We start from the raw sequence: 13,078 nt of genomic DNA on the forward strand, positions 1-13,078 counted from the left end.
CCCAGCCTGTACCTTTCTTCTCTTCTGCTTTTTATTCGCTGGCAGCCGTTTCCCTGCTCGCACCCACCAGAGTCCCTTCTCGGGGGCCTTTAGGGCACTTTTACGTCTGGCTTTGTGGCAGCTTCCTTGCCGCATTGGCGTCGGGTCGGTGGGAACGCTCACCTCTGTGCAACGTGGTGCTTGGAGGCTCTTAAAGCGTCTGCTGCTCCTGATGTCCCCTCCACCCTGCTGCCTCTCACCGGGATGTCTGTGGACATGGAAGGCGAGACCAAACCACCTGAATTTAGCTGTTTGCAAGAAAGAGCTCCATTTTTTAGCTGGTTGCTCTTGTCTGTGCATCAGGCCCTCGTGAGGTGTGATTTCACGTGGGGTTTTGGGAGACGGATCGTGCTTTAGCCTTCGTCCCCTCCCTTGGCTAAACCGATCCGCGTGCGGTGTCCCGAATGGGGACAGCAAATCCAGCCCAGGGGATCCCCGAGGTGGATATTGGAGCTCGGTGCCTCTTGCCGAGCTGTGCAACTGCTGAACAGGTTCCGGAGGTATCGGCGGGCTTGGATGGAGCTTGGAAAAACACCGGCCTAAGAAAGGAGCATTTGTGGAGAAAGTGATGTGAAGAACCACCCCGATACGCTCCGGAGCGGAGTTGTGCTGTTGAATCCCCAGGAGCTGGGGGCTGAATCCCTCTGTGCATCTACTGCCTGTGCCTGAGGCAGGGCTGACAGCTCCTTGTCACAGACGAGGGGTCGTGTAGGCACCCGAGAGACCAAGCACCCTCCGAGGAGCTTTTCAAACCCCTGCCTGGAAGCTGCCGGCCACTCGGTACGGCCCTTGACGGCTGGGGACACGGTTGAGGCTGGTTCCTCAGCTGTTGCTCTGACCAGGTAACTATGAGCAGGCCCCGCAAGGAAGTGAATTGCTCTCTGCTATGAATAGCAGCTGCTTTTGGGTGCTAGTAACAGGCTCGCGGGTAAAAAGGCTTTTAAATGCCGATCTGGGCCGTTTCTCCAGCGTTAGGTCTGCCCATCACCTCCATCCCCTGAGGGGGAAGGGGATTGGTGACACCAGGTTTTACAAACTCTGTAGTGTCTGTGTCTCTGCCTCCTCCTCTCCCTCCCTTTCTATTTATCTGTATCTCTCTGACCTCCCTCTGCGCTGCTGCCACCCACATCTTCATCTTCATGCCTCCCTCGTTGTCTTGGTCCAGCCTGTTGCTCCTCTCACACTCTCTCCTTTCTCATCTTTGCAGGGGCTGCCATGGAAGGGCAGCCGGGTCCTCCGGCCTGCGAGCCCCCCTTTTCGCAGAGGCTCTCCCCCCTTTCCGAAGGAGATGGGCCTGAAGGTGAAGAAGAGCAGGAGGAAGATCAGGAGGAGGACGCAGCTGGGATGCAGCCAAGAGAAGAGCCAGGGGAAGGCTCCCCGGAGCGGCTAGGACAAGCTTCTCCGCACCGCTCGGGACGGTGCTGCCGCAGGCAGGGCTCTCTCACCCCTTGGGGTGCAGGCAGGCCCTGCCAGAAGACTGATGAGGATGAGGGGGCTTCCCCGTGCCATCAGGTGCCGGGGGAGCTGCGGCCGTGCCGGCGGAAGCACCGGCTGTGCCTGAAGCCCGAGACAAGCCGGGCCCCTGCATCCCCAGGACAGGGGGAGAACGCCGAAGAGCCGGGACCCTCCCGGGGGAAGAGGCTGCGGTTGATCTGGGGCCGGACAGGTGGCTTCAGACAGAGGGCGATGGAGAACGGGCTGGAGGAGGCACCGCGGAGCAGCGAGGAAGAGGAGGAGGAGAGAGGGTCTCGGTCCTGCTCCCCTGAGCTGCCCCTTTCTGGCGATGCCCGTCCCAAGCCGGACTTTGTGCAGCTGATCGACGAGCGCGGCATCTACTCCACCGCCAAGCTGGTGCTGGGGAGTACGGTGGGTGAGCTGGAGGAGGCGGCGGTGGGGCTGCCGGCCCACCCGAAGCGGGGAGCGAGCGGTGTCGGCGAGCTGGAGATCCGCGAGGTGATCGTGGACGAGAAGCCCTTCCAGTGCGGTGTCTGCGAGAAGGCCTTCAAGCGGGCTTGGGAGCTCTTCAGCCACGAGGTGGTACACAACGAGGAGCGTCCCTTCCGCTGCGACCTCTGCCAGGCCTCCTTCAAACGCCACTCGGACTTCAAAAGCCACCGGCTGGTCCACACGGAGGAACGACCCTTCCGCTGCGAGCTCTGCGGCAAGCGCTTCAAGCGTTCCTCCAACCTCCAAGAACACCGGCGCATCCACAGCGGCGAGCGTCCCTTCCGCTGTCCCCGCTGTGCCAAGAGCTTCAAGACCCCCTACGAGCTGCAGCGCCACGCGCTCACCCACTGCGCTGAGAAGCCCTTCAAGTGCGCCGACTGCGGGAAGGACTTCCCCACCTCCAACGCCCTCCTCCTCCACCAGCGCCAGCACTGCGATGACAAACCCCACGTCTGCGGCGTCTGCGGTAAGAAGTTCACCTACGGGCACAGCCTCAAGGTGCACGAGCGGGTGCACACGGGCGACCGCCCCTTCGTCTGCCCGCTCTGCGGCAAGGGCTTCAAGCAATCCAACGCCCTCTCCTCCCACGAGCGGGTACACACCGGCGAGCGCCCCTTCGTCTGCAAAACCTGCGGGAAGGCCTTCAAGCAGTCGTCCTACCTGGTGATCCACGAGCGGGCGCACACGGGGGAACGCCCTTACAAGTGCGAGGTGTGCGGGAAGGCTTTCGCCCGGCCCTCCTTGCTCCTCCAGCACCACCGCGTGCACAGCCAGGAGCGACCCTACAAGTGCAGCTTCTGCCACAAGTTCTTCAAGGACCTGGCCTACCTGGCCGTGCACGAGAAGGTGCACACGGGCGAGACCCCCTACAAGTGCAGCGTCTGCGACAAGGGCTTCGCTCACCCCTCCAACCTGCTGCAGCACCAGCGTGTGCACCGCGACGGCTGAGCCCTGGTCCGGCGAGCGCAGCCGTGGTGTTGCCAGGCCGCGGCGGCCGTAAGCACGCCGCCACCGACAGCAGACGAGCCCCAGGCTGGGGGACCCCGTACGTGCGCCCGAGGACTGGCGTGGACCCCCGAAAAGCTGCGGTGCTTCTCCTGAGCCCCAGCCCTTTGCCAAACCTGGAGCCACGCCATGCTCTCTTCCTCCGTCTGGGGGGGGTGATCCCAGTGGGACCCTCCCCAAGCCCGTGGGCCAGGGTGGCTGCAAGCTGCTGGAGGGCATGCCGTGGCTCGTGGCACACCATCAGTGGGCAGGCAGGAGCCCTCTTCTTTGCCCTCATGCGGGGAGGAGGGCTGAGACCCCCTCTAAGTTGTCCCAAGATCCCCCTCCCCAGTCATCCCAGTGAGCGTGGCTCAGCCCGGACTGGGGAGCCCCCAGGGAGTTGGGGCACACTGTTGCCTGCAGTAGGGGACAGACTTGCCTGGTTTTTTTGGGAGGGAGATACGACGACGGTACGGGTAGCGGAAAGGATCGCGGGGAAGAACGAGGAGCGGGCACCTCCCTTTCCCGCTGAAGCCTTTTTGGGTTCAAGTGTCCCGTCCATATCTCATGCTGCTGCTAATGACCCGGTTAATCACCCCCTTTTTTTCCGCCCTGGGGCGCTGGCGGCGCTGGTAGGGAGCAGAAGAAAGGGGGGGGACATGCTGCTGCTGTCCACTTTGGGAGCCTCAGCAAGCGACGCCTGATGCTGGAAGTTGTCCAACCGCTCCTGGGACTTTCCAGGCAGGAACCTGGATGGGGTACGGGCAAGCGAGAGACGACTAGCCCCCTGCATCATTATCCTCCTCCTCCTCTCTCGCTTCCCGGAGCTACCTCTGCGCTGCCACCGGAGCTTGGATTTGTCCCCCCTTGGCTGATGGCTGCTGGGCGGAGGGTGGCACGTGGACCTTTGCTCGCGAGGGTGAGACAGGAGACCTGTCCTCACCCGCGCTGATGCCCTTGTGCTATCCCTCGGACTCCTGGAGATCCCGGGTCCTACCCCGTCCCCACTTTTCGTACGGTCCCTGTAGCGCTGGGAACGGGGAGCTGGGATGTGTGCGCTCCTCGGCGCTCTGCACACTAATTACAGGATGGTTATTTAACGATGGCTCTGTCTCATAGCCTCCTCCAGCTCGCCGCCTTGTCCGGCTCAGTCTTGACATGGGCTTTTGGTGCTGGTACAGTCCTTGGTGGTCTTGCCTCCTTCCCACCCAGTACCTTCTCCCAGTGTCCTTCAGACGTGGGTGGGAGGTCACCTGGCTCGTGTTGCCAGCAGATGCGGTAAGGAGAGACCCGCCAAATCCCAGGCGTGGGGCCGATCCTACTTGGCACTGCCGAGCCTGCACCCCACAGATGGGTGCAAGATGGGCCAGCAAAGCCGTCTTTGGGATTTGGGCTGGTGGATCCCCCTGCGAGGATGGTTGTGGGCCTCCTGGTCATGTTGGTGATCTCCCCTGCCCCACAGCTTCCCAACTTCCTCCCATTTCAGCCCTTGAGACAGCACTGGGGCAGCTCTGGCCCCTTCGTAAGGCTGTTCCTGGCTGTGGGTTGTGAGGTTGTGATTTGATTTCAGGGTTCAGCCTGTCCCTGAATGTCCTCTCTAGCCCAGCCAGTGGTGGACACATCTCAACAGGTTCCCATCCTGGGATCTGCTTTGTCCACGTGTCCTTGTGGTGGCAGGGAGAGGGTGTCCAAGCAATTGATGGAGATGTGGGGTTGCATTCAACTGCTGAGGCCATCAGAGATGATCTGGGGTACCCAGTTGGCCTTCAGCTCCTCTTCCAGGAGAGCTTGCATCTCTTACAGTCCCTATGTCCTATATGCCAGCCCCCCTGAGTGTCTGGGGTGACTGAGGGTATCTCAGGTGGCACTAGGTAGGTGGTAGCTAGACTCCGTGTGCTCTTGTGGTTGGACAAGCCCCAGCCTTTGATGGGCATCCTGCTCTGTGGGATCTCCAGCCTTTGGCATCCTGGAGGCCAAAGAGAGGTTTACCTTCCTGATCTGCGGCATTTCAGATGGGGGGAGAGGACCATCTCTGGTGGTTCAAGCCCCAGGGTGGCAGCTCCCAAGAGATGCCCGTCTCGGAATTAAGGCTTTTCTCATGTGCTGGGATCATGCGTTGCGTGATCGCCAAGCGATGGTGGTCACCAAGCAATGGATAAGGTCACCAAGCGATGGTCTTATGGCCAACACCAGCTTGGTAGTTGGCAAGGAAAGGGATGGCCTCACTGCTGAAGTAAATTATTTCAGGTTTTGTGCTGCTTGGATGTCCTGCAGACCCCCTGCTCCCCTCTCGGCCGTGGCCTGGGGGGTGATCTCATGCTGGCACTGCCCAGCTTTTCCAATCTATCTTGAGATGTTTGCTCCAGCACCTAGTGAGCTCCTGGAGTTTCTCAGGTGGGATCTAAGGGACAGCTTCACCTGGGGTGAGGAGCACTGGGGCTCCCATGGAGGGCTTTCAGTTTATATCTGAATGTCATGGGCCCCAAGCAGCCCTGACTCTGATTTTGCTCCTAATTTGGGGACAGTGCTCTCCAGCCCCTCTGAAGCATCACAGGAAAAAGGAGAAACGTGGGGAAACGTGGAAAAACCTTCGGTTCTGTGCCTTTCCCAGTTTTGGCATGTCATTCATCCCTGGGGAAGCTGGAGAGAGGACTGGGCACAATATACCCACGTTTACTTCAGTCTCTGGCAAGGATGGCATCAGTTGCCTTGGCAGATGCCCTCTCCTGCTGTTGGGACCTCTGCTTGTTGGGCCTCCTGGCCTCTCTCCCGTCATCCCAGGTGCTTTGGAGGCACAGCCCTCAGTTTGCGAGCCTGACGGACCCCGAGGTGAGGCTGAGAGCGGGGTCCCTCTGCACTGGGATGCTTTTAGGCGTGGGGTGCCAGCAGAGAACCATGAGCTATCAGGCAAGAGCACATCTTGTGCCCCTATGAACCTCAGCAGGGAGGTTCCCCACGGTTGGATCCCCAAGGGATGGTCGGAGGTTGGGGGCATGGGGCAAAGAAAATGGGGCTCTGTGGCCGCCCCTAAATGCATCCAGGGAGGACGGCTGAATATTTGGGGTTGTGGGGTACAGCGCTTTGCAGCTCTGGCACCTGGGATGGTCAAGAAATGGGGGAACTTGCCTCCGTCCAAGGTCTGGGGGAAGCTGTGGCAGAGGAGCACAAAAGCAGCTCGTGTCCCACCCCCCAGCACTCACGCCTGTCACACCTACAGGGTTGGGGACCCCCTTTTAATTCGTTTGCACCCCTCCTTCTGCTCCTCTGCTCCTTTACCTCAGCCTTGCACTGGCTGCCAGGTTCGTCGGGCTCCTCCTGAGCTGCGGGGGCTGCTCAGAGGGTGTGAAGGTGGGTTAAATAAATGTCACTGGACGGGGAGACCCCGCCTTGGCCGGCTATTTCGGGGCTCCTGATATAAGTAATTGGTACCGGCTGCTTTTGAAATGTCCTGCCCATCAGCTGCTGCTTTGCAGTTTTCAGGAAAGCAGATTAGGGAAAAGGGGGGGCAGTGGGAGCCTGGTGTGACCCCCGGGGCATGAGCTTGGGGGGGGGCTGGCATCATGGGGCAGCGTCTTCCTTCATGAGCTGCGTCATCTCGGTGTCGGCGTCCTCAGGGGCTTCTGCCTTGGCAGGGAGGTAGATGGCCCCCACAGGCTGGAAGGACGTGGCTGAAGCACTCTGGTCCCCAGGGTGCCAGCGGGCTGTGAGATGGAGGGGACACCGGGCTGTCACCGGCCTCTGGCAGCCACCGAGTTGATCCCCATCTCCATGTCCCCCTGGGTTTCGGGGTGGCTGGAGCAGGGACCGTGAGTTGAGGGGACACACACAGGGATGGGACTGTTACCTCCAGCCTGGGTTGCTGCCATGCACCTCCTCTTCAGGTTGAGCCACAGCAGGACCCCGCTCAGCAGCATCACCAGGGCCAGCAGTGCTATCAGCACCGAGCAGGATGGCGAAGCACCTGGGGTTGGGGGGAGAATGGACTCAGGATCCCATTTCCAGCCAAGACCAGTAACAGCGTGCAAGAAAACCTAACGCTGAACACAGCCTGACCTCCCCCAGCTCAGCTGGTGGCGGAGATGGGCTTTCCTTAATTAGGCTTCACATTAAGACCCGTTTCCCTGGGTGGACAATGGAATTAGGGGGTCGAAGCAACCTCCCACGTTCCTGCCGCTCTCTGGTGCGTTGTCCCGCTTCGGATTTGAGGTGCTACATCTCACACAGGCCTATTTCTGACCCTCCTCCATCCTTCCAAGTTATCCCAGCTCTACCATAACCTATCTAAGAAACAAGGGCTGGTCCTGGAGGGAGCCCAGAGGGTTTGGGGGGCGGGGGGAGGCGGGATAAGGAAATTTGGGCTCCAAGAAGAAATGGGAGGGATGAGTGTGTTTTGGGGTCAGGAAAGCATCTCTGATGCTCCCAAGGGTGACTGAAAACGAGGCACATCCCCCAGGAAAGGCCCTCAAGAGCTTGGCTGGGATGAACATGTGCCACCTTTCTACTTTCTTCTCGCCTTGGGACCTTTTCTCCCTACCCGGCACAAGACACCATGGAGGATCCCAGCGCTCACCCTTCGGCTTTGTGCACACCACGCTGGCTGCCGAGCCCTGCCTGCACGGCCCCAGACCCATCTCTCTCTGCTGGCACTCCAGGAGCAACGACTCGGTCCCCCGGCAGCTCAGTCCCTCCAGCAAGGCACGGCTGTCCCCCCGGCTGAGCCAGGCTCCGACGGGTGCCGACTGGGCTGGCCCGCAGCCCAGCTGCCTGCAGACCACCCCGGCTTCCAGCAAGCTCCAGCTGCTGCCGCACACCCCGTGCCAGGTAGCGTTGTAGAGCACCTCCACTCGCCCGCGCAGGGACCGGGACCACCCTGCACCCGCAGCTGCAAGGGGTTTGGGCCTGTAAGAGAGTGCAAAGGGGATGAGATGGCCTTTCCGACCCCACAGGCAGACAGAGAGGGGCGTGCAAGGCACATGCACGTGCAAGGATGGGCGTGTGTGCCATGTGCCGCCTGTACCTGCTGCACCATTCCCCCTCCCCAGCTCCCTTGCAAGGATCATTCCCATCACTGATGTCCCACCAGCGCTGCCAGCCTCCTCGTCCCAGATAAAACCCTTTTTTGGGGCATCTGAGCATTCCCCCCGGGGACCACCTGAGCACACGACTCCCACGTCTTCGTCGTGGTTGCAGTTATGGAGTCCCCAGCTCCTAAGGCTGCACTGGGAGAGGGTGGTCTCCATGCCGGTGCACTCCACGTCATCCAGCCAGATGGGGTCCAACCCTCGCCCGAAGTGAGCTTGGCCTGGGGCCGACACGGCTGTCCCGCAGCCCAGCTCCCGGCAGACCACCTTGGCGTCCTTCAAATCCCAGCTGTCGTCGCAGATGGTCCCCCACTGCTGTTCGTGAAGCACCTCCACTCTGCCGGCACAACGGTTTGGGCCATTGACCAAGCGGACCTGCGTCCCCTCCGTGACGTTGGCATCTGCCAGGAGAAAGCCAGTTAGGAAAGGAGAACAGGGCACCCATCACCTTGCCAAAAGAAAAAAATAATCCCCAAACCAGAAGCCAGAGCGCAAATACAAAGTCGTTATGGTCCCCATCCCAGGAAGGGATGTAACCTGCCCGCGACCCTTCCAGAGGACCGTGGCCGTAGGGATGGAGTTGTTGCACACCCTAAAATGGTGGTGTCTCCTCCATGCAAGCATGTGGACCAGGCAATGGAGACCAGGCTGGGGATTTGGGGTCGGGTGGTCCCCTCGAGACAGGGCTTGGCTCGCTTAGTGCCACAGGGAAGGGGGTGTGAGGGTTTCGATGAGATGTTGGTTATGAATGGGGTGGGAACCTGTTGCTGGGTTGGGGACAAGCCTGGCCAAAAAGAGGCTATGACCCTTTGCTAGCCCCTCTCCCCAAAAAACCATGCCTTTCCAGGGCTAGCATCACCCCAGGGACAGCCAGATGCAGGACAGACCCTCCTGTCGTGTTCCGCCCCCCCTGCCACCCCCAGATCCCCTGTGTTGCAGGATGGGACGTACCTGAGCACACCACGCCAGCATCTTCTCCGTGGTGGCAGTTACTCTGTCCCCAGGGACGGGCTCGGCACTTGGCGAGGTTGTCCTCGCTCCCGGTGCAGCTCACGTCATCCAGCCAGATGTGCCCCGTCCCCTGCCCGAAGCGAGCCCGGCCGGGGGCTGCTATGGCCTTGCCGCAGCCCAGCTGCCTGCACACCACCGCCGCGTCGTTCAGGTCCCAGCTGTCGTCGCAGATTGTCCCCCACTGCCCGGCGTGGAGCACCTCCACCCTCCCGCCGCAGCGGTTCGGTCCTTCTGCCAGGCGGACCTCTGCCACCTCTGCCCTGACCAGGTCTGTGGGCAGAGAAGCAGGCGATGCAGCGTTGAGGACGAGAGGACCGCATGTCCGGGGCAGGGGGGAACTTTCTGGTGGCAGCGGCCGGGGTGCAAACCTAGGGCAGATGCCCAGCCACGGTGGGATGGGAGGACAGATCCTGGCTTGAGCCCTGTCTGCAGAGACGTGCAGGCAGGCATGGCCCTTGGGGCTTCATAAGCACCACCGGGCACCTACGTTTGGCCTCCAGGCTTAGTCCCTGATGGGGAAGGGGAGAAATAAATCCCCTTTCTCGGCCTTACTGGGACCCAGCAGAGTCTCGGTGCAGCCCGCATCCCAAACCGGGTGTCAATGTCCTTTTTCCCCGCTTCCCTGCTCAGCTGTGCCAAGGGCGGTTGGCTTGGGGCAGCTCCATGGGCTACTGGGGTGTGGGGACAGGGGCCAACACCGCCTGCCGAGGGGACAAGCCCCCGTGCCCTTGAAATTTCCTTCCTGCAGCCAATGCTCCTGGGGTCAGGTTGGAGAGGAAAAGGCTTTTTTTTGGGTGGGGGGGGGGAAGTGCAGCTCCAAGCTGTGCTTTTAGGACCCCCCAGGAATGCGCATCACCTGAGCAGACCACGCCGGCATCCTCTTCGTGGGTGCAGCTATTGATTCCCCAAGGCCTGGCCCGACACACCGTGAGGGTGCTCTCGCCACCAAAGCAGGCGACCCTGTCCAGCCAGATGGGATCCAGCCCCCTCCCAAAGGAAGCCCCTGCCAGGGCCGAGAGGGCCGTCCCGCAGCCCAGCTGCCGGCAGACCACCGCCGCATCGCTCAGGTCCCAGCCGTTGTCGCAGACCGTCCCCCATTGCTGGTCATGAAAGACCTCCACCCTCCCGGCGCAGCGATGCGGGCCGTCCACGAGCCGGACGGTCGATGTGTTGATTGCACTGGCGTCTGGAAGCACCACAGAAACGTCACCATGGGTTGGGGACACACACAGTGCTGGTGGCAGTGCCCAGGGCTGGGGCGAGAGAACCCCCCCAACCCCAGGAAGGGCTCGACCATCCCACTGCGGCATCACCCCTGAAGCAGTGAGATGCAGGATGGACACCCCCTGGTCCCGCGGGACACCCTATGTTGCAGAAGCGGGACGTACCTGAGCACACCACGCTGGCGTCTTCTCCATGGTGGCAGTTACTCTGTCCCCAGGGACGGGCTCGGCACTGGGTGAGGTTGTCTTCGCTCCCGGTGCAGGCCACGTCATCCAGCCAGATGTGCCCCGTCCCCTGCCCGAAGCGAGCCCGGCCAGAGGCTGCCTCAGCTCTGCCGCAGCCCAGCTGCCTGCACACCACCGCCGCGTCGTTCAGGTCCCAGCCGTCATCGCAGATCGTCCCCCACTGCCCGGCGTGGAGCACCTCCACCCTCCCGGCGCAACGGTGTGGCCCGTCCACCAGCCGCAGGTTGGCTAAGCTGGAGTTGCCTGGTTTTGCGGAGAGAGAAATGGGTGGGCACATGGCTGGAGGGCACCCCCGCATCCCTGGACCGCCCTCCCCAACTTCAGCACCCCACGTGCCTCCAGGGGAGAGCAGGGCAGGACCCGTGTTCGGGCATTGGTAGCATTGATTACAAAAGGCAGTGACACGGCCAGATGCTGCCGTTTTACCAGGGGGACAAAACCCTGGGCATGGTGCCTGGCTGCAGGGTTTGGGTTGGAAGGGACGCTTAAAGACCATCCAGTCTAACCCCCCTGCCATGGGCAGGGACACCTTCCACTAGATCAGGTTGCTCAAAGCCCCGTCCCACCTGACTTGAACACTTCCAATAGAGACTCATAGAATGGTTTGGGTTGGAAAGGATTTTTAAAGATCACCTAGTCCAAACCCCCCTGCAATAAGCAGGGTCATCTTCCACCAGATCAGCTTGCTCCAAGCCCCATTCAGCCTGACCTTGAACACTTCCAGTGATGGGACATCCACAACCTCTCTGGGCAACCTGTTGCAGTGCCTCACCACCCTTATCGTAAAAAATTCCTTCTTTATGTGCAATCTAAATTTACACTCTTTCAGTTTAAAACCTTTGCCCCTTGTCCCGTCACTACAGGCCTTGGTAAAAAGTCTCTCTCTCTTTTTCTTATAAGCCCCCTTTATATACTGAAAGGCCGCAAGAAGGTCTGCCTGGAGCCTTCTCTTCTCCAGGCTGAACAACCCCAACTCTCTCAGCCTTTCCTTGTAGGAGAGGTGTTCCATCCCTCTGACCATTTCTGTGGCCTGCTCTGGATCAGCTTGAGCAGGTCCATGTCTTTCTTATGCTGAGGGCCCCAGAACTGGATGCAGTGCCCCAGGGGGGTCTCACCAGAGCGGAGCAGAGGGGCAGAATCCCCTCCCTCAACTTGCTGCCCACGCTTCTTTTGATGCAGCCCAGGATACGACTGACTTTCTGGGTTGCGAGTGCACATTGCCGACTCATATCCAACTTGTCACCCACCAGTAATCCCAAGCCCTTCTTCACACGGCTGCTCTCGACCCCTTCATCCCCCAGCCTGTACTAATACTGGCGGTTGCCCCGACGCAGGTGCAAGACCTTGCACTTGGCCTTGAGATGAAGGTCCAGGAGATAACGCATGGATGAGAGCTGCAAGAAGCTCCTACACCAGCCCTGCGCACAGCATCTCTGAAGGGGGCCAGCTGCCTGCCCCTGGGTACCGGCAGGAGCTCTGCCTCCGGCCAGGCCCACCCCGGCTCTCACCTGCGCACACCACGCCAGCGTCCTCCCCGTGGTGGCAGTTGTGGATGCCCCACATCTTGGCTCGGCACTCGAAGAAGTCCGTTTCCTGCCCCGTGCAGCTCACGTCGTCCAGCCAGATGGGTCCGGCTCCCCACCCAAAGTGAGCCAAGCTGGGGGCCGAGAGGGCCACCCCGCAGCCCAGCTGCCGGCAGACCACCGCCGCGTCCATCAGGTCCCAGTTGTCGTCGCAGACCGTCCCCCACTCGTTGTTATAAAACACCTCGACCCTCCCGGCGCACTTGCTTAAATCACCCACCAGGCGAAGCCTGGGAACGTTGACAATCCCCGAGCCTGAAAAAATACCCCAAAACTGGCATTATTAGGGATATGCTTGTGCATCTTAACACCTGTTGGGTTGGAGAGGGCAGGACGTCCCCGTGAGGACGTCCCCACGGCAGGTCTGGGTGGTGGTGCTGCAGCGAGCTTGTACGTCCCTTGCCCTTTATCAGGGACTTGCAGCAAAGTGAGGACAGGGGTTTTTGCAGGGTGGAAGGAGCTGCAGAAGATCCCTTCCACCAGTTGCACCCTGAGGGTGGTTGCACCCTGGTTCAGAGGTCGGGACAGGAGACAGCGTACGTGTCTCCACCTGAGAGACACCATGCTGGGATGAAGGGATGCACAAGGGTCCTTCCCAGTGTTTCTCCGTGCTCTCCTTCCCCCTTGCTTGGAAGCTGCATCACCTACGTTCACCTGGCACTACCAACTTTTTGCCCTAGAGGAGATGGCAAAGGATCTTTTTCTGGTTGTCCCTGTCCTGACTGCCACATTGACCTGTCCATGGAGGTTGACCTTCTAAGGCCAAGGCTAGACTGGTAGCAGCTAGCTCAAAAGTGGTCTACCACATGAGAGCAGCTGGTTCTAGTGCGTCTTTCTGCATTTATCTGCACGTCCTGGCATTTTACGGTGCCGGCAGCACAAGTCGCTCTGCCTGATCTTGAGCTGGGGCAGGGCGCAGTCGCATCTGCTGCCACTCGAGCAGCACCGATGCACCCTCCAGCTC

General features: G+C 60.7%; 2 protein-coding genes across 2 annotated transcripts in view; one reads left to right on the plus strand and one right to left on the minus strand.

Annotated features, from left to right (window-relative positions):
• The first annotated feature begins 1,254 nt into the window (after window positions 1-1,254).
• Window positions 1,255-4,170, plus strand: LOC127028799 (zinc finger protein 883-like). The gene has a single exon (XM_050914492.1). The coding sequence runs from the start codon at window positions 1,255-1,257 to the stop codon at window positions 2,932-2,934; it is 1,680 nt and encodes a 559-aa protein (XP_050770449.1). The 3' UTR covers window positions 2,935-4,170.
• Window positions 4,171-6,528: 2,358 nt separating this feature from the next.
• LOC127028800 (deleted in malignant brain tumors 1 protein-like) overlaps window positions 6,529-13,078 on the minus strand; it is a 45,259-nt gene continuing 38,709 nt past the window's right edge. The window contains 7 exon segments of the mRNA XM_050914494.1: window positions 6,529-6,671; window positions 6,815-6,931; window positions 8,123-8,452; window positions 9,003-9,306; window positions 9,899-10,241; window positions 10,447-10,774; window positions 12,040-12,369. Coding sequence (XP_050770451.1) covers window positions 6,529-6,671; window positions 6,815-6,931; window positions 8,123-8,452; window positions 9,003-9,306; window positions 9,899-10,241; window positions 10,447-10,774; window positions 12,040-12,369 — 1,895 coding nt within the window.

The sequence above is a fragment of the Gymnogyps californianus genome, unplaced genomic scaffold (assembly GCF_018139145.2).
Source record: "Gymnogyps californianus isolate 813 unplaced genomic scaffold, ASM1813914v2 HiC_scaffold_43, whole genome shotgun sequence".
Lineage (NCBI taxonomy): Eukaryota > Metazoa > Chordata > Aves > Accipitriformes > Cathartidae > Gymnogyps > Gymnogyps californianus.

Excerpts from the sequence above, each read along its gene's own strand:
- LOC127028799 (XM_050914492.1), top strand. The coding sequence starts at position 1,255 with ATGGAAGGGCAGCCGGGTCCTCCGGCCTGCGAGCCCCCCTTTTCGCAG.